This window comes from Ursus maritimus, unplaced genomic scaffold (genome assembly GCF_017311325.1).
Source record: "Ursus maritimus isolate PB19 unplaced genomic scaffold, ASM1731132v1 scaffold_7, whole genome shotgun sequence".
Taxonomy (NCBI): Eukaryota; Metazoa; Chordata; class Mammalia; order Carnivora; family Ursidae; genus Ursus; species Ursus maritimus.
The window spans coordinates 40,063,468-40,090,232 of record NW_024426885.1 but is presented as its reverse complement, the minus strand read 5'-3'; the positions used below and the strand labels follow the sequence as shown (position 1 = coordinate 40,090,232).

Below are 26,765 nucleotides of genomic sequence, written 5' to 3'. Positions count from 1 at the left end.
ATTAATTATCTCCGGTGGTTTATGTCAGTGCTCCAGGTTATATCCAAGGAATAACCAACACTAAAGCTGTGGCTAATGTCCATTTGCTGGTTGATGTCCAGTGACCATCAGTAAATTGGTAGACATCTTGGTTGACAGATTTTACTTTTAAGATTGCTAAATAAGTTTGCGATAGAGATATCCTAAAGAGGTATCTTAAATTTATGAGACCACAGGGTGCTCTCCCCCTCTTTCAAGTAAAATCTATTAATATCCTGCTGTGCCAACTAAGGTGCTTTTTTAAAAAATCAGAATTATAAAATATAGGTAAAGAAAACTAATCATTTTTAAGAGGCTTCCAGACCATGATGAACTTAGTAGCTCCATCCAGCCAAAACATTTTCAGCTTCTTAAGATCATTGACTTCCATTTTTTAAAAAAATAGGTGCATTACCTATGCATGTGTATATATTAGGTTATGAAACAGATGTATCAACAAAGTGACATCAGTGGGTTTAGGGATTCGGGGCGTCTTTATCTGAGCCCCTCATGGATCAACAATACCAAATGTGAATGATTATTTCATATGCAGGGAGTGTCTAATGTTAGACTATAAATGCATATTCCTAGGCTCCCTCCCAGAGATCTAATTGTAGCAGGTCAAGGTAGAGCTCGAGAATCTTTTTTTTTTTTTTTTTTTAAGTAAGCTCCATGCCCAGCATGGAGCCTAGTACAGGGCTTAAACTCAAGTTCATGAGATCAAGTGTAAGATGCTTAACTGACTGAGCCACCCAGGCACCCCAGGAATCTACTTTAAAACAGGCTCCCAAGGTGATTTCCATGTAGGGGTGCCTGGCCCATAAGTGGAAAAATCCTGTTTCATGGAGTCGACCAGCTCAAATCTACATCACACCACTTGAATGATTTGGTTACTTCCTAATTCTTATTCCACATGTGATCCCACCAAATATCAATCCTGCAAAAGAAATTTTTCCGATTACTTTTAAACAAAAGCATACCACTAGTCAAAGTTCTTTAATCCCCCCACTCCGGGCAACTAGCTCAGAACTAAATACATTCGTAACTTCAATTCTGGTTCGTTTTCAGTAAGAATTTTGGCAGAGAAGAGAGGGAGTTGTCATTGGCCCTGGATTAGGCTACTAAGTGGCAATAAAGGTTAGAGGTATTATCTAGTTAAAGTTTGTATTAGGTAGGTTTCTTAAAAAAAATTCACTGAAAAATTTTTGAAAAAAATTTCAAAAACAGAATTTTCATTGAATAAAAAAACAAGTTTTTTTTTTGGTTTGTTTGTTTTGTTTTGTTTTTGTTTTAATTGCTCCGTAGCTTCAGCTTCTCTTTTCCCCTTCTCATTTTAACAGTGGGTATGGATTTGGGGGGAAAAAAAGTTTCTAGTGGGCAGAAGACACGCATATAAAGGGAGCAAAACAAACTTGGATGTTGTAAGAGAAAGCTTTCTTGTCATTAAAGCCAAGGCACCGAGGCCCCATTGCTCTAGCCCCGTCCTGTCTGTCTGGCCCACAGTTGTCCTGAAAGACCACGGCATGGTGCCCTTCATCAAGATCTTCCTGGATGACGAGTGGTACCGGGAAGCCTCGCTCAGCATCTTGGAGCAGCTCTCCGTCATCAACGCCGAGGAGTATATGAGCATCATTGTGGGCGCTCTGTGCTCGTCCACTCAAGGCGAGCTGCAGCTGAAACTGGATCTTCTGCAGGTGACGTCCAGTCTCCCTCTGTGACGGGCTTTCCCTCGGACAGGTAGTAGGTGCTCGGCATTTGCGCAGGCATTCCCTTGGTCCCTGTACTGTCCGGGTCAGGAAGTACTAACTGCTCTCACAAAAAGTCCCGCATCCTCCGTAGCCTGACCCCTGGGGAGTTTCTTTCCTGTAGAGTCCAATCAGTGGGGGAGGGGGATGCCATTCAGGGACAGCTGCCATCTGGGCATCTCGCTCAGCCAGGGGACAGAGAAAGGAGCATGGAGAGCTGCACGAGGCGTTCTGCAACCTTAGAACTAGCACACTTCTGTCCAGCTTGCTTGGGGCACAACTCACTTGGATACGAGGGGCACCAGGAAAGGTACTGTGGCTGGGCAGCCGCTTCGCAGACACACTGTCAACGGTGGAAGCGAAGTCTGGTGGCCAAGCAGCTGCCTTGTTGAGTTGACCAGCATTTAGCGAGTGTCTACCCCCTAGCAGCCGAGTGCCCAGCTCACACAGCCATCCGGGCGCTCAGAGACGAGTGCTCCTAAGAAGTGAGCAGTCATTGCAATGCAGTGCGGTAATGCCCTGGGAGGTCCTGAGTGCGGGCTTAGCCACGGGCGCAGAGGCTAGCAGAGCCCACTCCTGCCTCGCACGTTGAGGACGGCTTGCAGGAGGATGTTGGCGCTAGGACGAGAGGCCTGGCCGCAGAGGACACAAGGGGAGGAGTCACACCGGGGTGTCCCTTGTGGGTAACGAAGATGAGTGTAGGTTTTTGTTTTTGTAATATTTTAAGGATCATCAAATAATCGTAGCACAGTTAAAGCGATAACACATGCCCTCACCACCATGCCTTCTGCCTTATGATTTTGTTGTCCTTGTTTTTCCATGCCTTTTGTCTTTGTGGCCTTACACGTTTTTTAAAATTCCCTCTTTTGTTATATCTTGTTGAAGAGAAGAGCGGATGTAAATGCAAGTATCCCCCAGGGGCCCTCACGTACATGTGCAGCACAACCCCGTGCACAATACACACTCGTGTCTCAGTGACGTATGGCTACCCTCGATCATCGGTGAATTTAAAAAAAATACGGAGTTGCTCTGACTTCCAGAATTAAACAAGCAGGCCTACCCAGCCATGACTATTTCTGTACAAAACCATTTGAACATTTAGAGAACGGTGCTCGGTTTCTTTTACCTACTTGCTTCTCTGCAGAGCCTGTCACTGTCATGTGATTGTCCGACACGTGTGTTCCCATCATCACATGGCCTGAGCTTGTGCTTGGCATGGCCAAGGCGTCATGAGAAGCCAATTCAAAAGGGACAAGATGACCATAATTACCACGCATTTCACAGATGACCAGAACCAAAACAGTGATGTAATTATAGGGCCAAAGAAATCATGGGGCGCCTGGGTGGCTCAGTCAGTTAAGTGTCTGCCTTGGGCTCAGGTCATGATCCCAGGGTCCTGGGTTCGAGCCCCACATCGAGCGCCCTATTCAGCTGAGAGCCTGCGTCTCCTTCTCTCCCTGCTTATGTGCTCTCTCTCTCTATCAAGTAAATAAATATAATTTTATAAAAAGAAATTAGTTTTATATGAAATAAAATCAGACTTATATGAAACAAAAAGTTAACTATCTGTTGAAAGGTACTAGAGTCCCATGATTATGTGAGGTAAAGAGACTGAGAGGGAGCATGTGAGGGAGCGTAAGGGAGAGAGAGAAGAAGAATTAAAGGCAATTTGCGGCTCGGAAGGACCTGAGCTTCATGTGGTCTGGTCCTACTGTTCCATCAGGGACATGTCCAGAAAGCATTTAATATAAATTGTGCGTTGTAGCTTGAATCTAAAACTAGTGACTTATAATCTAGGGATCTTTCCTCCTTAGCCTGCCATTTATTACATTTTTTTTCTCACATGTCTGTCTCCAGCCTGATTTACACGAGCCTTATGCCAATAAGCAACAGAGAAGGCATGACCAAAGTAGTCAGGCCCTTGGGTTCCTGGTGGATGAATCATTGGAATCCCCAACTGTTTCTGGTATTTTCCTATTAAGAGTCAAACAGATTTACAGAGAGGAAAGTTTTGGCTTTACTCTGCTTAGAGACAACAAGAGTCTCTGTGTCCGTTATAAAGTATCCTGCTTTGCTCATGGAAAGTTCATCTTACTTACTCTGCAGCCCAGAGACACGTTATTGGAGTGTCAGCCCTTGGGTAATAGGACTGAATTTCTAGAATTAGCAATGTAAAGCCTTTATGGTATTTTACAGATTCAATACCATTTCAGAGTCATGCTATCAAGGGATTAACACTGTGTTAAGCTTATTTAACAAAGTCATACCCTGTGTTCAATGTGCCATCTTCTCCCTTGGTGCCAAGTCACTACTGGGCAATTTGGGGTGGCGCCTGGAGCTGCTAGGGCTCTCCCAGGACCGGGGCTGTAGGCACGTTGTTGCTCTAGTGGGTGGTGGGGAGACATGGGGCTGCTCCCGACTGGCCCACCACCGAGTCATGTGAGGGGCTATCCAGTGTTTGCTGGAGTCTGGTATGGAATCTGCATTTGTTCCAAACGTCTTGGGAATCTGTTGGAACTTTAGAAACAAAGAGAGAAAATTAGCTCTTTCTGGATGGATCTCCCTCTTTAGAAGTTGAGGGTGGACTCTGCTCAAAGCACCGTGCCTGCAAAGTGAGTCAGATGCAGGATGAGGGGGAAGTGATGGAGCGGGGTGACCTCTGAGACCCTACCCTCTGCCCCTCCCCCCCCCCGGAGGTTTGCCATCTCTGACAGGCATTTATACCCAGGTGTGACCCTCACTTCCTTTCCCTGAGGCAGTCGGCCAGTTGCTTTGGAGGAGAGAATTCCTCCAGAAACACCCAACTTCAGGCAGTCGTTTCCAAAATCCAGTGGCGCTTCCATACCAACAGGAAAGCACATGTGACTTCACCACCTAATCCTGGCAAATGATAATTGAGTTAAAGAATAATGTAAGCAAATGAATTTCCTCTCCACTGCCTGTGGGACTGTGATTGGGTTATGCACAAATTCAGATTGATCTGCTAATATACATTTAGCTGTTCAACTCTGTGCTTAATCGCATTACCTCACGAGTCTTCTAGCATGACACATGGAAAATTATGAGGAATAACACATAATAGAATGTGAAATAAATCCTGTTAGTCCTAACGTAGTTAGCGCTTTGCTGCAGACATCCATTTTATAGATTCAAGCTGGAGGAATACTAACTCAGAGACAATGACATGGTAACTGAGTTAAGGAGGAGAAAATGTGCTTAACGCTGACCTTTCTTGAAATGTGTCAACCCTACCCTGATTACTTTGACTTCAGCTGATTAAATTTACTCCCTTCCGCAGACTGGCAAGCCTTGGTGATGCATTATCATGCAAAGTTGAATGACAGTAATGGAGACCCTCCTCCTAGGCCCCCAGTTCCTGACAAATCGTTTCCCGAAGTAGCACAGTATTTATTTTCCTTTATGATAGAAATGTTTCTCTTTAGTTGCTATGAAATTAAGCCTTTGTAATTGGATTCTGGACTCTTTACTTTATGACTCTGCAAATATGAAATTAACCCCATCCCAAGAAATAATAGAGCAGTCTAAGTTCTAATGAGATTACCCCCATTTTAGATAATGATTCTGAATTTAATAAATCAAACAAAGCAACAATTAAGGACAGCCATTTCTTTCTCCTCCCCCCTCCCAGCAGGAGGAGAAAGGAGCCATCTAGGAATTACAGGGGACAGACCCTCTACGAGACACAGGTCCTAAGACGGACTTTCATTGGGTCGCTCTATTTTAAAAATATCCCCTCTCAACACTCCTTGAATGATGGAGTCCTTTGACCAATATCTGGTGTGAAATTGGATGATTGGAAGGTGGCTTCTTGAATAAGAGGGGAGTTTGGTGGTCACCCATGCTGAGACAAGTGCCTGTAATTTGATTTGTTTGTTTTTTGCTCATTCTCCCTTTTTCGTATTTGTTTTGCCCTGTGTCTTTGTGATAAACAACAGAACTTCATTCCATTCGTTTACCTTCAACAACCTCCTACTAGCTTTAGGAGCCGCCGAAAGCACTCCTATAAATTTAGAGGGCTTAACATCCTACAACTTCAGATTTCCCAATGTCTTGGTGACTGGTTTATTTTTCAAGGCGTGAGTCACATGTCCAGGCACAAGGTCAGATGCAGACAGTGCAATGCATGCTGTAAATTTACCAGTGCCCATCCCGTCACCCAGAGTATCAGTCGGTGGGACGAGACCAGCACCACCACACACACTGCAAGGTTAGAGTGTGTTTCCAACTTGGTGGAAGAAGTAATATTCTGTTGGGAGTGAGTTGCTCACATGAGGCAGGCACAGATGCAGCAGATCTGGGTGTGGTTGTCCTGGCCCCGGAGTCCCCTGGGTGGGGAATAGGGGCAGGCTGCTGCAGGGATGCTGTCTACACAGAGAAAGGCCTTGTTTGTCTAGAAGGCTTGGTGTTGCTACACCATGAACTTCACACTCCCTGAGCATCAGCCTTCTGGAGAACCTGCTTTCACAGTCTACATGCTTCTTTTAAGGACCTGCCTATAAAGTAAACTTTCCTGGGTTTTGAGCCAAATTCAGAAGTAGTTAGTCCAGATCTTTCCCTCCCTCCCCCCTCCCTCCCTCCTTCTTTTCCTCTCTCCTTCCTTCCCTCTCTCCCGTCCTCCTTCCCTCCCTCTAAAACATTTGTCAAATACTGTATATTGCACACGGACCTCAATGAACAGCATGCTGTAAGTGCTCAATAAATGTTTGATTTTAGAAGGAAGTAGAAGTTTTGTCTAGTACTATCTCAGTGATATGAAGAAGGTAGATTCTACTATGTATGTTATAAATAGCCTAAAGTCCACATATGGTCTATTCTAGAAGCTATAGTTATGTTTCCTTCCATCGAAAGTTTCTCTTCTCTGCCTTCATGACTTCATATTTTTCAACCAGATATTAATAGACTCATTTTACCATCTTTCTTCATTAGAGGTACTCATGCTTGCACAGAGGGAGATAAATAATGATAAGCTCCTTCATATAGATTTCACTGTGAGTCTTCTTTGCAATGGAAGAGATGGTTCATGCCACCATTCAGCAAATATTGATTCAGTGCGCGCTACATTCCACGGCAGTGGGTTGCCTGATTTCACAGAGCTTCAGTCTAGTGGAGGGCCGAGGCAATTTTCAAGTAACTTCATGACAGTGTGAAGAGAGTTTGGTTCAGCAAATGAGAGGGGGCTGTGTGAGCACTCGGCCCGGGGTGAGTACAATCCAGGGGTCAAAGGAAGCTTTCTGGAGGGAGATGCATCAAAGTTAAGATCCAGGAGGGGAAACCAACCCTATCCCTGAGCATAGGCTTCGACAGCAGCCTATGAAAGGAGGCACTGAGGGGTAACCTAAAACTAAAAGGAAGAGGAACAAGATGGGCACCCCACTGTTCGGAAGCACCCTCAGCCCGCTCACTGCTCCCACACCTTGAACAGGGAAGAGCACAGGCAGTGCTTTGGCAGGGGGGTGCTGGAGCTTGGCATTAACAAGCTGCCTCCTGGATTTTCCTCATTTTTATCCTGTTGATGTCTCAGTCTCTACTCAGGATCCTGGAGACCCCCAAAGGCCGTGCCGCTTTCAGAGTGTCCAGTGGCTTCAATGGACTCCTGTCCCTGCTCTCTGACCTGGAGGGGTCTCTCCAGGAGCCCCCGCTGCAGACATGGGGGATGGTGTCCCCCAGCCAAACCCTGGATCTGGTCCTGCACACCCTCCGTGCCTTGTCCGCGGCGTTGCACCTGGACCCTGTCAATGGGGACTTCTTCAAGAGGAACGGGCTTTTTGAGAAGCTGGCCGAGGACCTCTGTTTGCTGGGTTGTTTCGGAGCCCAGGAGGAAGAGGGAGCCCTTCTGCACTCCGGAGCGGACACAAAGGCCAGGCCATTTGCTGATTTGCTGAGTGTGGCCTTCACCTCCGCCAGCCCACTCCCACCCAAGATACAGAGCTGCCTCCAGGTCCTCAGCTTTCTGGACAGCATGGCCAGTGGCACCCTCCACCTGCGCAGAGACCTAAAGGAGTTCCCAAGGGCTGGGCAGGACCCAGTTGTGAATGCCCAGAAGGAAGAAGCTGGCAGGGACTCCCAAGGAAACTTCAAGCAGTGGCCAGAACTGGAGGAGAGGTAGACCTTTGCTGCTGGCTTCTGTAATCGGCTTATCAGTGTATTTCTCTCTCCTGTTTTCTCCCAAATATCCTGTGCATGTGTAGTGGGTAGGAAGCCTAGACCTACAAACTGGGGGGAGGTGGGTGGGGGAAGGGGTGCAAAAATGTCACATGACTTTTTTCCTTTAAATCAAGTTAACTTCGACTCCAATCTCTTCTACCTTGGGTGCTGGCAGAGAACCAATCTGAGTCAATACGTGGTTAGAGGATGCTTTTGAGTGACACAAGAACTGGGGGGCTTCCCAGATCTTGGAAACCAAGGACAGAACTCTGCCGATAAGCTCACTTTCTCTTTTGCCATCTTTGCTGCTGTTCCGGGGAGGCTTGGAGCCTGTACTCAGCCACCCTGGTGTGCGGGGCAGACTTTGCCTTTGGGAGTCTGAGCTTACCCACTGCCCCCACCCCACCTTTGTCCCTGCACAACCCGGGGGTGGAATTGAGGTCCTCTGACTTGCAGGATAACCATTGTATCCTTCCCCCTCACTAGTTCCTCCTGTTCTTTTCTCACTGCTTCCACTTCTCGTAACAAAGACAATCATCTCCGCTTTCCTCACAGGCCCATCTCCTCCATGAGCCCAGACTTTTGCAGACAACGCTTTACTTTCATTCCTGTAAGACAAACTTCCACTAAAGCAAGGAAGCCCAGAGAACACCCCTCTTCCTTTGGCGTGGCAGGGGAAGAAAATGAAAGAACATGTAACAAGAGTGGGTTCTCTTTTTTATTCCCCTAAGGTAGCAATGACAAAACACAAATTAATATTGCAATAAACTATCCTGCCTACCACCTCTCCACACCCTCTGATGTTTACCGGCCACAGAACGCCCTTCTGAGAGACGTGTACTTTTATCCAGTGATGTTGGATTGGCCAGACTTCAGTGCTGGGGGCTGGTGGTGAGGGGAATAGATGCCAAATCTCCAACTACGTAGATAATCATATCATTGTTCTCGTCTCTCTGGCTAATTTGCTAAATTAATTGGTTTTCTAATCTTGCATTTGCGCAGACACCAACTTGCTCATGAAGTATGTATTGCTGGCTTTGATTTGCTAATTTTTTAAAAGACTTTTGTTCATGAGAAAGTTTGGTCTTTCACTCTCTTTCCTTGACTATTTTTACTATCAAGTTTATGATAGCTGCCTAACGTGAGTTGGGCAGTGTTTTCTCTTCTATTCTCTGGAAGAGTTTATGTAAATAAAGATTACTATTTCTGTTCCTTAGCTGTGTGATGGAATTTGCCAGTAAGAACCTCATAAGCTCAATGTTTTCTTGTAAGATTTATTTTGTGATAATAAATTTCTATTTCTTCTTGAATCATTCTTAGTAACTTTTCCAGTTCATTTTCCCATTCCAAGTTTCAATTTACTGGCATAAGGCTGTTCACAATATCTTTTTAACTTTTTGCTCCTGACACGATCCTTTGTGTCTTTTCTCTTCCCCTGCCCCCCAGCACCCCAGCATTCTTGACAGAGTTTCATTTATCAGCGTATCCCATGAGCCAACGTTCAGCTTTTCCGATCTCTCATACATATATTTTCTATTTCTGTTTTCATTTGTTTGTTCTAATTATGTCCTCTACTTTCTTTGGGTTTATTCTGGTACTCTTCTCCTTAGTTTAATTGATTAGGAGACTAGTTTTCAGTTCTCTTTTTAAATGCAAATTTCTCTGTCACTTTTTTTAGCTGTTACCACTCAAGTTTCATTATGTTGCACTTCCAGTATTATTTAGTCCTAAATATTTTAATTTCCTTTGTGACTTATAGTTTGATTCTTGAATCTTGTTTGAATTGTGAATTTCCAAAGTTACAGGGTATTTTTGGTCATTTTTCATTGTTGTTGAGTTCTTATTTTATCATCATGAGAGAAGGCGGGCTGTATAATGGTAATCCTCTGAAATTAGTTGAACTTGACTTTGTGGCCTCCAATGTGATAAATCTTCATAAGTGTTCCGTGGGTGCTTGAAAAGAATGCATATTTTCCAGTTGTTACACTCAATGTTCTATTTCTGTCCTTTATATCAAATTTGTCTATTGTCTTCTTCAAATTTTCAGATTATTTAATCTGCTTGACACATCAGTTACTAAACTATGTTAGATATTTTTCATTATAGTGATAGATAAGTCAATTTCTGTCCATTTTTGCCTTATATTTGAGGCTATTAGAATCACACATATTTACAATTTTTATATCATCTTGTGGAATCAAAAAATTTCACTTTATATGGTGACCTTCTTTATCTCTAATAATACATTTTGCCGTAAAAACAATTTCGTCTAGTCATAATAAGGCTATACCAGCTTTCTTTTGGTTAGTATACGCCTGGAAGTTTTTAAAAAATTCTTTGGTTTCAAGCTTTCCAGGTCCTAATGTTTTAGGTGTTTCTTCTGTCAACACTAGAGAGCTAGTTTTTTGTTTTATTTTATCATTTAACCCCGCCTGGTATTTTTTGTTACTGAAGGATGTGCTTTGTTTATACATATATTTTTAAAGATTTTATTTATTTATTTGATAGAGATAGAGACAGCCAGTGAGAGAGGGAACACAAGCAGGGGGAGTGGGAGAGAAAGAAGCAGGCTCATAGCAGAGGAGCCTGATGTGGGGCTCGATCCCATAACGCCGGGATCACGCCCTGAGCCGAAGGCAGACGCTTAACCGCTGTGCCACCCAGGCGCCCCTGCTTTGTTTATATTTTTATAATTATTGGTATGTTTGGAATTATTTCTACTTTGCTACTTTGTATTTTCTATTGCTCCACATTAAAAAAAAATTTTTTCCTTGTCTTCTTTTGAATTATTAGAATTTAAATTTTTAATTTAATTTTTCTCATTGACTAATTTGGATTTTATACTCTCTGTTAGTCTTTTAGTGGTTACCCTAAAATAATTTCACAGTCATCCTCATAATGTTTAACTATTTCTTTATTTACTATTGCTGTTTATCCTTATCCTCTTTCCAATACATACGTGTTACATATGTAATATGGAAGCACTTAATTTAACTCTTAAAGGTATTCTTTTATATCTAATGTATATATTACTATTGCCCAATATTAATTTTGGGCAGTCCATCAATCTAATCTAAATCTCATTTTAGCTAATCCATCAAATAAGGCATTTATTCATGTATTTTTTGTTGAGGTATAATTGACATATTATATTACTTCAGGTATAAAACATAGTGATTCAATATTTGCATATAAATATATATTTTAAAGACTTTACTTACTTGAGAGAAAGAGCGAGAACGCTCAAGTGGGATCCAGGGCAGAGGGAGAGAATCTCAAGCACACCCTCACTGAGTACAGAGCTCAACGTGGGGCTCGATCTCACAACCCATGAGGTCATGACCCGAGCCAAAACCGAGAGTTGGACGCTCAACCGACTCCTCAACCGAGGAGCCACGCAGGCGCCCCTCAGTGTTTTTACATATTGGGAAATGATCACAACAGCAAGTCTAGTCATTAACACCCATCATCACACTAGTTCACATGTTTTTTCTTGTGGTAAGAGCTTTTAAGATTCCTTTTCTTTGCAACTTTCAAATATACGGTATAGTATTATTAACTGTAGTCGCCAGGCTGAACCTTATGTTCCCATGACTTATTTATTTTAAAACTGGAAATTTGTACCTTTTGACTCCCTTCACTTATTTTGCCAATACCTCTACACCCTGCTTCTGGCGACCACCAATCTATTCTCTGTATCTATGAGCTCTTTGTATTTATTTTTTTTTAGATTTCACATAGAAGTGAGATCATATGGTATTTGTCTTTCTCTGAACTATTTTACTTAGCATAATGCCCTCAAGGTCCATCCATGTTGTCACAAATGACACGATCTCCTTCTTTTTTTGGCTGAATATTCCATTGTGTGTATATATCACATCTTCATCCATTCATTCATCCATCGTCGCTTAGGTTGTTTCTGTATCTTGGCTAGTGTAAAGAATGCTGCAGTAAATATAGGGGTACATGTGTCTTTTCAAGTTGGTGTTTTCATTTTCTTCAGATAAATACCCAGAAGTAGAATTGCTCAATCATATGGTAGCTCTATTTTTAGTTTTTTTGAAGAATCTTCATAGTCTTTTCCATAATAGCTGCATCAATTTACATTCCCACCAACAGCGCATGAGTGTCCATCACCAACACTTGTTATTTCTTGTCTTTTTGATGATAGCCATTCTAACAGGTGTTGAGGTGGTATCTCATTATGGTTTTGATTTGCATTTCCTTGATGATTAATGATGAAGAGCACCTTTTCATCACCTATATATCTTCTTTGGAAAGATGTCTCTTCAGATGTTCTGCCCATTTTTAAAAAAAGATTTTATTTATTTATTTGACACAGAGAGAGCGCACAAGCAGGGGGAGCGGAAGGCAGAGGGAGGAGAAGCAGGCTCCCCGCTGAGCAGGGAGCTCGATGCGGGACTCCATCCCAGGACCCTGGGATCATGACCTGAGCCGGAGGCAGACGCTTAACCAACTGAGCCAGCCAAGTGCCCTGTTCTGCCCATTTTTGATTGGATTTTTTTTTTGTTTGGTATCGAGTTGTATAAGCTCTTTATATATTTTGGGTATTGACCCTTTATCATTTACTCAGTTTGCAAGTGTCTTCCCCCATTCTGTAGGCGCCTTTTCATGTCACCGACGGCGTCCTCTGCTGTACGGAAGCTTCTTAGTTTGATGTAGTTCTACTGGTTTATTTTTGCTTTTATTGTTTTTGCTTTTTGTGTCGAATCCATAAAATCGTTGCCAAGATCAATGTCGAGGAGCTTCTGTTTTCTTCCAGGAGCTTTATGGTTTCAGGTCTTATGTTTACATCAAGTCTTTAATCCATTTTGGGTTAATTTTTGTATATGGTGTAAGGCAATGGTCCAGTTTCATCCTTCCGCATGTGGCTGTCTAGTTTTTTCTCAGCACTATTCATTGCAATTCGGTCCTTTCCTCACTGTATAGTCTTGGCTCCTTTGTCGTAAATTAATTGACCACATATATGTGGGTTGATATGGTCTCTCTATTCTGTTTCATTAATCTATGTATCTTATGCCAACGCCATACTATTTTGATTACTCTGCCTTTGTAAAATCAGGGAGCGGGATGCCTCCTGCTTTGTTCTTCTTTCTCAAGATTGGGACATTGCTCACTGCACTGGTACCACAGCTGCACTTTGTGAGCCAGGCCTTGACCAGATTCCAGGCCCTTCTCTTCTTGCTTTGTCTTGGGGACAATTCCCTTTCTGAGGCTCCCTGGTCTCTCTCTTCCGGGGGAGGAGGCCTCTACCCTGGCCACCTGGAGAGCACGCAGGTAAACTTGGTATCTCAGCATTGAGCCTTTTTCTACCAGCTCTTAGAGGGCAGGGAAGTCGTTGTCAGCACCAGAAGACACGAGTAAGTGGTATTGAGTGATGAGAAGCAATAGTCATTTTTCAAATGTCTCTGGGGGCTAAGCACTAAACACTTCTATTCATTTAACTCCTTCCCAATCCTAGAACTTCACTAATAAAGAAACCAAGGCTAAGAAAGGATAAGGAGCATGGCCAAAGTCACACATTTAGTAAGTAAGCAATAGAACCAGATTCTGATCCCAGGTCTATTTCCTAAACCTGTGTGTGTGTGTGTGTGTGTGTGTGTGTGTGTGTGTCTGTCTGTCTGTCTGTGTGTGTGTGTCTGTGTGTTCTTCCTGCATCTTCTGGAAACTGCCACATTAATGGTGATGATTTTCCAAATGTTCTGACACAGTAGCTTAAATAGTTTAAAGCTGGTCTCTAACCTATAGATGGCATCAGCCCGAATTCTTTACAGAGTAATCCTGTGTCAGATGTCATCTTGGTTTCACAATGAGTAATTTTTAAATGTGTAAGAGTCAGATTTCAAAAATAGAGCAATTTTTTCCTCATTAAAACTAATACATCACCCTGGACCTTTCCTAATGGTTAGAGAATAAGTGAAACCCTAGCCTCTCATGAGAGAATCAGGGGGATAAAGGCAGGGCAGTGGGCTGGGAATGGGGGACATGGTGAACACCGTGAACACTTGGCATCTTCTTGACAAGTGCCTTGGCTCAGCCCTGTCTGTGCAAAGTGGGACTTGCGCTCCAGGGAGGAAGGGCAGGGGCTGTGGGCCTTGGACTCAGGCCAAATGCTCTATGCCTTAGTAGCCATGTTCTTTGGGCCTATTGCTTTATCTCCCTGAGCTTCGATTTCCTGGTTTGAAGGCAGTGGTAACAAAAGTATCCACTTTGAAGGCCGTTGTGAGGTGAGGGCTGGAGAGGAGAATGGTTCTAGTCATTGCGATCAAGGATGCTGTCTCCCAAGGACTTGTGTGCCGGTTGCTGTGCTCTGCTCTCCATAAGCCTTGGTTGGTTTAATTCATACAGCAACTATGATTTAAGTATCATTGTTCACAAAGTGGAAGTTATATATTATGGATTTGCCCAAATGCATATGCAATGTCCAAAATACAGAATAGATAATCTCTATGAGACGTACACCCCCGCACACAGCACACCCATACCACACACACACACACACACACACACCCCATACAGAACACCCCTACACCACATCCCCCCATAGACCTTTACACACACACACACACACACACACACGCAGGCACACACCCCACACTCACACTGCCCCCCAACCCCCCACACAAATGTCGTTTAACGGAGTTTAATAAATGGTGGCTACAGTCGTGATAACCATATGGGGACCTTCTCTGGTATCTACCAGGTCCTGCTACCTGAGATGGGTAACAGCCTTCTTGGCCAGCCAATCCACAGTGAGGGTCTGGAGGTGAAGGTGGAGTGAGGAGTGAGTCAGGCCATGGCAGGCCTTGCAAGCTCACCACATGAGGCCATCTTAGTTTTGTCCTACAGGTGATGTGGAGCCATGGAAGCCTTTGGGCAGGGCTGTGGAATGATGGGCTTTGTGTTCTAGAAAGGCCACTCTGTACGACTGGGACCGGAGAGGTCCCTCTTCAAAACCAGGAGTGCTCCAAGTCTGTTGGCTGTCAGAGGACTTGGTTCCTGCCCTAGCATTTGACCTCTCCTGGCCCCTCCTGGGCCTCGTGGGCTGACCTTCGTTCATTATATCAGCAACAGGAACAATATCAATGACTTGGAATTTGAAGCCAAGTTGTGGCTGTAATGCAACAGGAACGCGGTGTGCGCCCGGCAAAGACACGGTTACAGCGGGTGCTCTGCAGACCAGAGCCCTAAACTGTCCTTTGCAGTCCTCTGCTGCTGTTCATCTGGGGTCGGATCTAGTAGTCACTCAGTAAATATCATCATGTTCAAAACCCAGAAAGATTTTACTTTCTGGACATATACAATATATGCTGTCAATTCCAGAGACCCAGCAAGAGTGCTGGTAAACTGTAAAGCTGAAGTATATGAACCTTTTGCCTTTCTCACAGTAGCTGTGGCTCAGACATTGCTACATACCCACAGCTCTGGGACAGTCTAGGGGTTTGCTGGAGTCAGAAGCTCCGCACACCAGGCTGCATTAGGGCCTGACTTTTTGCAGCTCTGGCTGAGGCTTGTGGGCCCCGGGATGGAGGCATTTTGGAGGGTGTCCCTCTGATGCTAGCCCCCACTCAGTCCTCCTTGACATCAGCAACCTATTCTCCGACATTCAATGCCTGGGGGCAGTCTTGGATCTGGGTCTTAGGTGGCCTTGGAGGGTGGCCTGGCTTTTTCCCTGGTGACTCCCCTGAGCGGTCACCCCCCAAAGGGGTCTTGCTCTGTCACATCTGCCATTCAGGCTGGGCCTGCTTTTCCATGCTCCTCTGGATGGCCAGGGATTGAGTGTGTGCACGCGCGCGTGGTGTGTGCGGGCGCATGCAGACATGTGTGGGTACTTGTGCGTGTGCACGTGCATGTGAGTACGTGGGATGTTGGGTGTGCATCTCAAGTGTGAGAACCCAGCTGAGCCCGAAGCGTCTGCGCAAAGCCTGTCCTCCCTTCTGTGGACCTGTGGCTTTGCAGGGAGCTTCCTCTTAAACCGCAATGCGCCAGTCCGCGGCGACCCCATCTGAAGTTTCGTTTTCGGCAGTTTCGCTTCTGGCCGCCAACACGGTCTGGAAGCAGGTGCTCTTCCTCCTGACGAATCGTCAGCAGGCCAATAGCAGCCTAACGCAGCGTCCGTGCCTGCGTCCGGCACGTCCCTCCCTCTCCTCTCTGGGTATTTTATCCGCTCCCGTCGCCACAAGAACGGTGAGTACGGTCCGAGAAGATATTTGGAGACACAGAGACCGCATCCACGTAACTTTGCGGCATATTGTTAGAATTTTTCTATTTATTGTTAGTTGCTATGAATCTCTTACTGTGCCGAATTTACAATTAAACTTTATCATAGGTATGTATGCATAGGGAAGAAAACAGGGTATACAGGGCTTGGTACTCTCTGGGGTTTCTGGCATCCCTGCAGATAAGGGAGGACTACGGTTTCTTGTCGTGTCTTTTTTTTTTTTTTTAAGATTTTATTTTTTTATTTGAGAGAGAGAGGGAGTGCATGAGCGGGGGGAGGGGCAGAGGGAGAAGCACACTCCCCGCTGAGCAGGGAGTCGGATGCTGGACTCGACCCCAGGACCTTAGGATCATGACCTGAGCTGAAGGCAGACGCTTAACCGACTGAACCACCCAGGCGCCCCTCTTGTCGTGGCTTTTGAGATCAGGAGAGCTGACTGTTAGAGCTGCCTGCCGTGCAGCCTGGTGCCGAGCCAAGCTGCCCACTGCGGCAGGATGGCTGCCCTAGCGCGTCCCTAACATATCTCCTGGACAGTGGTGGCACGGCTTCTCCTCCAGAAGGCAGCTCCTGCCTGCACCTCTCTGGCTCCCTCCCTGGCAGACATGGAGTCTGGAGAACGCGAGTCCAGAACTTCAGTAAGCACTCAGGGAATGCCCACACTGGTGCAAGGCACTCGGGCCAGGCACCGGTGAGTACTTGGGGGAAGGGACAAATGACTGCTGCCCTAGCCCTACACCTGGGTGTGGGAGAATCAGAAGTGTGAGTGGATCATTACCCCTGTGCGGTGGATGCCGTCCAGGGCAGCCCCAGAGATTAAGGGGGAACAGAGCAGTGCACCTGACACAGCCTGGGAGACGAGTTCGGTGGGGCCTTCCTGGGAGAGGGGATCCCTGAGCTAAGCTACGATGAGAGAGACAGGGGCCTGGATCAGGAGGGCTTGGAGAGGGCATTCCCAGGCCTGAAAGACAGACCCCAAATCAGCCCTGCTGAGGGAAGAAAGCTTAGGGCTTTGGTAGGGATTACAGAGACAGAGCCACACACTTGAGGGCGGTGCTGAGACCTGAGCCTAGAAGGGGGTCCAGGCACGAATGGCCCCAGGGCTGGCAGGAAGGGGGGGTGTTATTCCTTGGGGAGCGGGCAGACATGTTGCAGAGGCCACTCTGGTGTGTGTGTATGTGTGAGACTGTGTGTGAATGCAAGAGTGTGAGTGAGTGTGTGTGTGTGAGTGTGGTTATGTGTGTGTGTGTGTGTGTGTGAGTGTGGAGGGGGAGAGATGGATAGAAATGACAACGAGGAGGGGGAGGAAGGCAGGGGCTGGGGGTCTACCCCCCCAGCTATGGTAATGGCCGGCATCCAGACAGCAGGCTGCTGGCAGGAGAACCTTTTGAGACCTGTTTTTAGGACATAATGTCCTGGCCCTGGTAACCAATGGGGTGAGCCTGGGGGAGGAGTGGCTGGTGCAGGCCCTGACAGGGAAGCCCTGGTGGAAGATCTGGTTTGGGAGAAGGTGGCGGCTGTCTGCAGTAGCCTGTGCAGACGGCCAAAATGAGATTGTATGCCTTTTAATTTTCTAATGAATTAGTCAGGAATCCACTGGCCATAGTAAGAAGAGATAGAGTAGCTTAACCTGCCCTGAGAATTTGGATATTGTCTGGATGAGGGATAGTCTGACTTCCGCAGCTAAGCAGGAAAAATCCCTGGATCAGATGCGAGCACCATCATTGACGACGTGCCGCTGCTGTGGTCACTGGGCCAGGGTATGGGGATAGCCAAGCTCGGGCTCTGTGTGATGCGATGTGATGTGGTTCCACTGGTTCCGAAATCCCTGCAGGCCTCTGGGTTTTTCAAAGGCAATGACATCACTCTTACTTTGTAAAACTTGGCCAAGCATCCCTCTTCCCCTGTCCTCACCTCTGGGCCTTGAGAGATACAGATAATCATGTATATGATTTTGGATTATAACTTCTGGATTATAACTTTCAGTTACACTCACAGGTCTTTTGCAAGATACAAGCCATCCAGGAACACTAGGTCATGTGGGATATCACTGTCCGCCCTCCTTGGCATTCAGAACCCCTACCCTCATTCCTGCTCTTGGGATCCACACCTCAGAGCAATGCTTCTCCAAGTATGGCCTATAGCCCAGCTGCCCACATCAGAATCAGTTGTGAAAGTGCTAAAATACAGTCTCATAAACCAGATTTCCTGAATCACAATCACTGGGGTTGGAGTTTAGGGATCTGTTTTTTTTTTTTTTTTTTTTTTTTTTAAGTTCCTCTCATTATTTTTAAGCACATTAAACTTTAAGAACTTCTGCCCCAGGTACTGGGTGTCTTTTCCTTAAAAATGTTTTTTAAACATCTAACTTTTTTTTCTTCAAGTGAAATTGACATAACATGAAATTAACAATTTAAAAGCACACAACTTGGTGGCATTTAGTACATTCATGATGTTGTGCAAACACCACCTCTGTCTAGTTTCAAAATATTTTCATTATTCTAAAAGGAAAACCCTATATATATATTCTCATTCCTTCAGCCAACCCCTGTGCAAACATCAATTTTTCTGTCTCTTTGGATTTCCCTCTTCTGGATATTTCATATGAGTAGAATCATACAATACGTAGTCTTTTGTGTCTGGTTTCTTTTCACTTAACATATTTTCAAAGTTTATTCCTATTGTAACATAGATGAGTTTTTCAAAGTTTATTCCTATTGTAACATAAATGAGTATTTTATTCCTTTGTTATGTGTGAATATCATCCCATTGTACGCATACACCACAATTTGGTTATCTATTCATCTGCTGATGGACATTTGGCTTGTTTCCACCTTTTGGTTATTGTAAATAGTGCTGCTGCGAACATGTATGTAAATGTATTTGAGTATTTGCAGTTCTTTTGTGTAAATATATAGGAGTGGAATTGCTGGATCAAATGATAATTCTACGTTCAATGTTTTGAGGAGCCACCAAACAGTCCTCCATGTTAGCTGAACAAATTTTATATTTACCAGCAATGTATGAGGATTCCAATTTCTTCAGATGCTCACCAATATTTATTTTCCATTAAAAAAATTATAGCCATCCTAGTGAGTGGGAAGTAGAATGTCGTTGTGGTTTTGATTTGCATTTCTCTGATGGCTAATGATGTTGAGTATCTTCATGGGCTTGCTGGCCATTTCTGTATCTTCTTTGGGGAAATATCTATTCAAGTCCTTTGCTCATTTTTAAATTGAATTGTTTCTCTTTGTGTTGTTTAGGTGTATAATTTCTTTGTATATTATGAATAATAGACACTTATCAGATACATGATTTGCAAATATTTTCTCCCATTCCTGTTCTTTCACACTTTTAATAATGTCCTTTGATGCATAAAAGCTTTTTATTTTGATGAAATCTACTTTATGTATTTTTTCTTTAGTAGCTCATGCTTTTGGTGTCACATGTAAGAATCCATTGCCAAATCCTAAGTCATGAGGATTTACCTCTGTGTTTTCCCCTAAAAGTTTTATGGTTTTAGCTCTTATGTTTAGTTCATTGATCCATTATATGGTGTGAGGCCAGGGTTTAACTTCATTCTTTTGCATGTGGCTACGCACTTCTCTCAGCACCTTGTGTTGATGATTCTATTCTTTCCCCCACTGAATGGTCTTAGCATCCTTGTTGAGGACTGTCAATTCTATTCCATTGGACTGTGTGTCTGTCCTCAAGCGAGTACCACACTGTTTTGATTACCATAGTATTGTAGTAAGTTTTGAACTCAAGAAGTGGGAGTAGTCCAGCTTTGTTCTTTTTAAATATGGTTTTGGCTATTTAGAGTCCCTTGCAAGTCCATATGAATTTGAGGACTAGCTTATATCATTGAGTATGTTAGCTGTGGTCTTTTCATAAATGTCCTTTATCATGTTGAGGAAGTTCCTGTTGATTCCTAGTTTTCTGAGTATTTTTATCATGAAAAGGTGTTGGATATTATCAAATGCTTTTTCTGCATCAATTGAGCAATCCTTTATTTCTTTTCCCTTTGTCTACTAATAGTGTATTACATTGATTTTCTTATGTTGAATCACTCACATTCTTGCATTCCTGGGATAAACCCCACTTAATCATAGTGTATAATTCTTTAAATATGCTGTTAGATTTGGTTTGCTAGTATGTTGTTGAGGATTTTTGTGTGTATATTCATTAGGGATATTGTCTGTAGTTTTCTTTTTTCTTTGTTTAGCTTTGGTATCAAGGTAGTAATATAGGCTTCCTTGCTGTTCCCTGAACATGCTGGACATACTCCCACCTTAGGGCCTTTTGCATTGGCTGTTCCGGTTATTTGAAATGCTTTTCCCACAGATATTTGCCTCCCTCTTTCAAGTCTGTCCAGTTGTCACCTTCTCAAGGAGGCTGACTCTGCCACCCGAATTAAAATTGCAAATTGCTTCCCTCCTCCACCCTAACACTCTTCATTCTTTCTCTGCTCGAATTTTTTCTCTCAATGACACATAATATATAATTAACTTATTCATGATAATATATTAATATATTATACTATATTATAATATGTAGTATGTATTACACAATAAGAACTTTTATTATTTATAATTTACATATTTATTATGATTATCCACTCCTCCTCTCACATCCTGGGTATGGGCTTCAGTTTGTTTAATTTATAGATGTATCTAAAGTGCCTGGCAAATTGTTAGGTCAATAAATATTTGTTCAGTTGAATTGAATAAATTAACACCAATCATTTCACTCCTGGCAGATTAGCCATCCTTGGCTGATGGTGCCAAGGACAACCTGACCATGGGCTGTAAGGATAGCGCAATGGGCATGATGTTTGAAGATCAGGTGTTTGTAATTGGGATCAGATTTGTGGGGGTTTTGTGTGTTTGTTTTTATTGTTATTATTAATTTGAGAATTTATACACAGTAAAAGTCCCTTTATTGCTGTGAAGTTCTATGGGTTTTCATTCATTTAATTTCATGCCATGTGACCACAGTCAGGACACAGAACAGTCCCATCACCTCAAATAATTCCTGAATGTTGCCACTTGATAGTGAAATCCTTTCTCTACCCCTAACCCCTGGCAATCACTGACATACAGTTTTGTCTTTTCCAGAATACCATGTAAATGCAGGTATACCATGTGTAATCTTTTGAGGCCAGACTTTTCCATTCAGCATAAGGCCTTTGAGATCCATCCGGTTCTTTGCATGAGTTGTTCATGCATTTTTATGCAGGTACTCCATTGTACGGATGCCAGGATTTTCTCCATCTGTAGCTTGTCTTTTCATCTTTAAAGAGATTTTCATAGAATGAAAATCTTTAATTTTGATGAAGTACAATTTATTAATGTTTTCTTTTGTTGGGCTTTTGGTATCGTGTGAGAGCTCTGCCTAGCTCTGGGTCACCAAGATTTTGTCCTGTGTTTTCTTTTAAAAGTTTTATAGGTCTGTGATCCATTTTGAATTTCTTTTACTACAGGGTGTGAAGTTAAAGTCAAGATCATTTTTTTTTGCGTTTGGATATCTAATTCCTCCTATGCCATTTGTAGAAAATATTATCCTTCTCCATTGAATTATCTTTGTACCTTTGTGAAAAATCAATTGGCCTTATTTATGTAGGTCTTTTTCTGGACTCTATTCTGTTCCATTGATCTGTGTGTCTAGCCCTTCACGAATACTGTCTTGATCACTGTAGCTTTGTAATAAGTCATAAAACCAGCAAATGTGAGTCCTCCAAATATATTCACCCTTTTTAAAATTGCTTTGATTATTTTAGCTCTTTTGCCCCTGGTTGTTCTAGTATATGTAAATATAATGATCATGGGCGCCCGGGTGGCTCAGCCCGTAAGCGTCTGCCTTTTGCTCAGGTCATGATCCCAGGGTTCTGGGATCGAGTCCTGCATTGGACTCCCTGCTCAGCGGGGAGCCTGCTTCTTCCTCTCCCACTCCCCCTGCTTGTGTTCCCTCTCTCGCTGTCTCTCTGTCAAATAAGTAAATAAAATCTTTAAAAAAATATATAATGATCGGCTTGCTTGCATTTACAAAAAATGTTGGGATCTTGATTAGAATTCATTAAATCTATAGATGAATTTAGGGAGAATTGAGACAATTCTATTACATTTTACAAACCACAAATATTGTATGTTTTTCCTTTTATATTGGTCATTCTTTCTTTCGTTCTTTCTTTTTTTCTTTTTTTAAAATCAAGTTCTGTGGTCATTAGAATACAGAGCCAGCACAATTTTTTAAAAAAAGATTTATACCTAAGTGTTTAATCATTTTTCAAGCATTATTTTAAATAACATTTTTGAAGTTTTGTTTTCCAATTGTTTACTTCTAGTATATAGGAATATGTCTAGTTTTTACATGTAACTGTGTATCCTGAGACCTTGCTAAGTTCACTTGTTAGTTCTAGGAGTATTTTTTTAGATACTGCTTGGGATTTTCTATGTAGACAATCATGTTGTCCGTGAATAGTGAGGTTTTTCCAATCTTTTGTTCCAACATGGTGTTGAATAGGAGTGTGGAAAGCAGATACCCTTGCTTTGTTCTTAGTCATAGGGAGAAAGCCTTCAGTCTTTTGCCATCAAACATCAGCTATGTTTTTTTTTTCTCCTCCTCTTCTTCTTCTTCTCCTCCTCCCTCTCTTCCTCCTCCCCCTCCTCCCCTCCCCCTCGTTCCCCTCCCCTCGTCCCCCTCCCCCTCCTCCTCCTCCCTCTCCTCCTCCTCCTCCTTCCCATTATTAGGTTATGGATGATTCCTTCTATTTCTAGTTTACTGATAATTTTTATCAAGAACAAATGTTGGATTTTTCAAATGCTTTTTTTCTGTGTATGATCATGTTTTTTTTTCCTTCTTTAGTTTATTAATATGATGGATTACATGGATTTATTTATTTTTATTTAAATTCAAGTTAGTTAACATATAGTCTATTATTAGTTTCAGGGGTAGGCTTCAGTGATTCATCAGTTGCATGTAACACCCAGGGCTCAGTACATCAAGTGCCCTCCTTAATGCCCACCACCCAGTTACCCCATCCCCCCACCCTCTGCCCTCCTGCAACCCTTGTTTTGTTTCCTAGAGTTAAGGGTCTCTTATGGTTTGCCTCTCTCTTTTATCTTCATTTTTCCTTCCCTTCCCCTATGTTCATCTGTTTTGTTTCTTAAATTCCACATATCGGGGCACTTGGGTGGTTCAGTCAGTTAAGCGTCTGCCTTCACTCAGGTCATGATCCCAGGGTCCTGGGATCGAGCCCGCGTCGGGCTCCCTGCTCAGTGGGGAGTCAGCTTCTCCCTCTCCTGCTTCCCGTGCTTGTTCTCTCTCCCTCTGTCTCTCTCTCTCTCTGTCAAATAAATAAATAATTAAAAAAATTCCACATATGAGTGAAGTCATATGGTGTTTGTCACATTGACTGATTTTTGATAGTGAAACAGCGTGGCATTTATAGGATAAGTCCGGTTGGTCATAGTGCCTTATTTGTTTTATACATAATTATATTTGATTTTTAAATAGTCTTTTTTAGGATTCTTGCACCTCTATTTGGAAGAGATGTTGGCAGGTAGTTACTGTAATGGCTTTGTCTGCTTTTGCTACCAGGGTAATTTTGGCTTCGTGAAATGCATTGGGAAGTGTTCTTTTCTATTTTTTGAAAGAAATTGTATAGAATCGGTGTTATTTATCTTTTAAATGTAGAATTCACCAATGTAAAAGTCTGGGCCTGGAGTTTTCTTTGTGGGAAGGCCTCTAACAACATAATCAGTGTTTGTAATAGCCACAAACTATTTTGCTTATTTATTTCTTCTTGCTTGACTTTTGGTAGTTTGTGGCTTTGAATGAATTGGTCCATTTCACTTAAATTGTCAAATCTGTGTGCACAGAGTTATTTGTAGCATTTTCGTATTATCTCTTTAATGTCTGGGGGTATGTAAGGATATTCTCTCTTTCATTACTCATGTTGATATTTTGTGTCTTTTCCCTTTTTTGATAGTTTAGCTAGTGGTTTTTCAATTTTTAAAATGTTTTCAAGGAACTAAATTTTTACTTTATTTTTTCTGTTGTTTTTCAGTTTTTAATTTCATTGATTTTTGTTATCTTTATTATTATTTGCTGCTTATTTTGAGTTTATTCATTTATTTATTTTTAAATAGTGTCATCACTGCTCAGCCTTTTGGCTAAGATCAAGTGTAAAATATAGTGTCTTAAGAAGCAGGCTATAGATTTTTAATTGGAGAACTTTCGTCTTTTGTAATGTAAGCGTTTCATCCTACACATTTTCCTCTATGCCCTGCTTTAGGACCATCTCACATATTTTTCTGATATATGTCCTTTTTATTTGAGTTCAAAATATCTTAAAATTTTCCTTGAAACTTTCTCTTGGACCCATAGGCTATTTAGAAATGTGTCGTTTACAATACGAATGTACTAGATACTACTGAACTGTACACTAGAAAATGGTTAAGACAGCAAGTTTTAGGTTATTTGTATTTTATCACAATTAATAAGAAATATGTTTTTTAGGGGCGCCTGGGTGGCACAGCGGTTAAGCATCTGCCTTTGGCCCAGGGCGTGATCCTGGTGTTATGGGATCAAGCCCCGCATCAGGCTCCTCTGCTGGAAGCCTGCTTCTTCCTCTCCCACTCCCCCTGCCTGTGTTCCCTCTCTCACTGGCTGTCTCTATCTGTCAAATAAATAAATAAATAAATCTTAAAAAAAAATAAGAAATATGATTTTTAACGCCCACGAACATGGAGATTTTTCAGTTATCTTTCTATTATTCATTTTTAATTTAATTCTGTTATGATCAGAGAACATACTTTGTATGATTTTACTTATTTGATATGTTTTAAGGTTTATTTTATGACCTACAGTCTATTGTGACAAATTCCCACAGAACGTGAAGTGTGTTCTGAAGTTGTTGAGTGAGATCACGTCAGTTGGTTGATGGTGCTGCTCGGTTCCATACCTTTGATTATTTTCTGTCTACTTTTCCCATCAATCACTGGGCGAAGAACGTTGAATCTCCAGCTATAATTGTGAATTTGTCCATTTGTCCTTTCACTTCTACCAGTTTTTGTTTATAAATTTTGATGCTCTGTTGTGAAGTGCCTACACATTTTGGATGTATGCCTCCTTTAATGATGATGCAAATAACATTTTTTTTTTTTAACATTCCTGGTAATTTCCTTGCTCTGAAGTCTGCTTTCTCTAAGATTAGTAGAGCCATACCAGCTTTCTTTTCATTACTGTTAGCATGGTTTAAATTCTTTTTTACTTTTAACCTATCTAATATCATTATATTAAGTGGGTTTCTTGCAGACGGCATATAGTTTGGTTTTTTATTTTTCTCCATTCTGACGCTATGTGTCTATTAAATGGTATATGTAGGGGCGCCTGGGTGGCACAGCGGTTAAGCGTCTGCCTTCAGCTCAGGGCGTGATCCCGGCATTCCGGGATCAAGCCCCACATCAGGCTCCTCTGCTATGAGCCTGCTTCTTCCTCTCCCCCCGCTTGTGTTCCCTCTCTCGCTGGCTGTCTCTGTCTCTGTCAGATGAATAAATAAAATCTTAAAAAAAAAAAAGGTATATGTAGGCAGTTTTTACTTAATGTAATTTCTGATGTGTTTGGACTTAGGTCTTCCATTTTATTTTTTGTTTTCTCTTTGTTCCCCCTTCTTTGTTCCTCTGTTTCTCTTTCCCTACCTTTTTGTGGATTATTTGAATAGATTTTAGTATTCAGTTTGAATTTATCTATTGAATTTTTGACTCTCTTTTTGTCTAGTTTTTTCAGCGCTCGTTCTAAGGATTAGAGTGTACATACTTAACATTCTACTGTTAAGTATCAAATGGAATACAGGAAGTTTACCTCTATGCAGATCCCTTTATTCTCTGCTATTTTTGTTGTAATTGTCATACATGTTGTATCTAATAATATTTTGCTTTCAACCATCAATACATATTTTAAGAACTTAACAAACGATATAGTCTTCTATTATGTTTACCCAAATATTTACCATTTCTCTTGGTCTTTCTTCATTCCTGAAATACCAAGTTTCTTTCTGTTATTGTTTCCCTTCCAGCAGAAAAACTCCTTTCAGTATTTTAGAGAAAATCATGACAAGAAATTCTCTTTGTTTTCCTTCATCTGGGAATCTATTTATTTTGTCCTTATTTCTGAAAGATAGTTTTGCTGGACATGAAATTATGTATATTTCTTTTCAGCACTTTAAAATTGTTGTGCCTATACCTTCTGATTTCTCATGAGAAAATCCACAGTCGTTCAAATTGTTCTTCCCCTGTATGTAATGTGTTGTTTTTCTCTGGCTTCTTTCAAGATTTTTCCCATTGTCGTTAGAGTTTAGCAGTTTGACTATGATGTGCCGGGGCAGACATTGCTTTGTTGCTTTTGTTTGGGTTTTGCTAAGCTTCTTGAATTTTTAAGGTTCTGTATGCACCAAATTTAAAATTTAAAGAAATAATGGCTAAAAGCTTCCTGAACTTTTTTTTTCCCCCCACACGACACTCCTTCTCTTCTTCTGGAACTCCTACAATGGGATATTAGATCTTTTAGTATCGTTACACGTGAGCTTGAGGATTTCT

The 26,765-nt window shown here is 42.4% G+C and overlaps 1 protein-coding gene across 1 annotated transcript in view; it reads left to right on the top strand.

Annotated features, from left to right (window-relative positions):
• WDFY4 (WDFY family member 4) overlaps positions 1-26,765 on the top strand; it is a 282,866-nt gene that overhangs the window by 43,451 nt on the left and 212,650 nt on the right. Inside the window, exons 11-12 of the mRNA XM_040624184.1 lie at positions 1,522-1,712; positions 7,306-7,886. Coding sequence (XP_040480118.1) covers positions 1,522-1,712; positions 7,306-7,886 — 772 coding nt within the window. The remainder of the gene's footprint in view (positions 1-1,521; positions 1,713-7,305; positions 7,887-26,765) is intronic.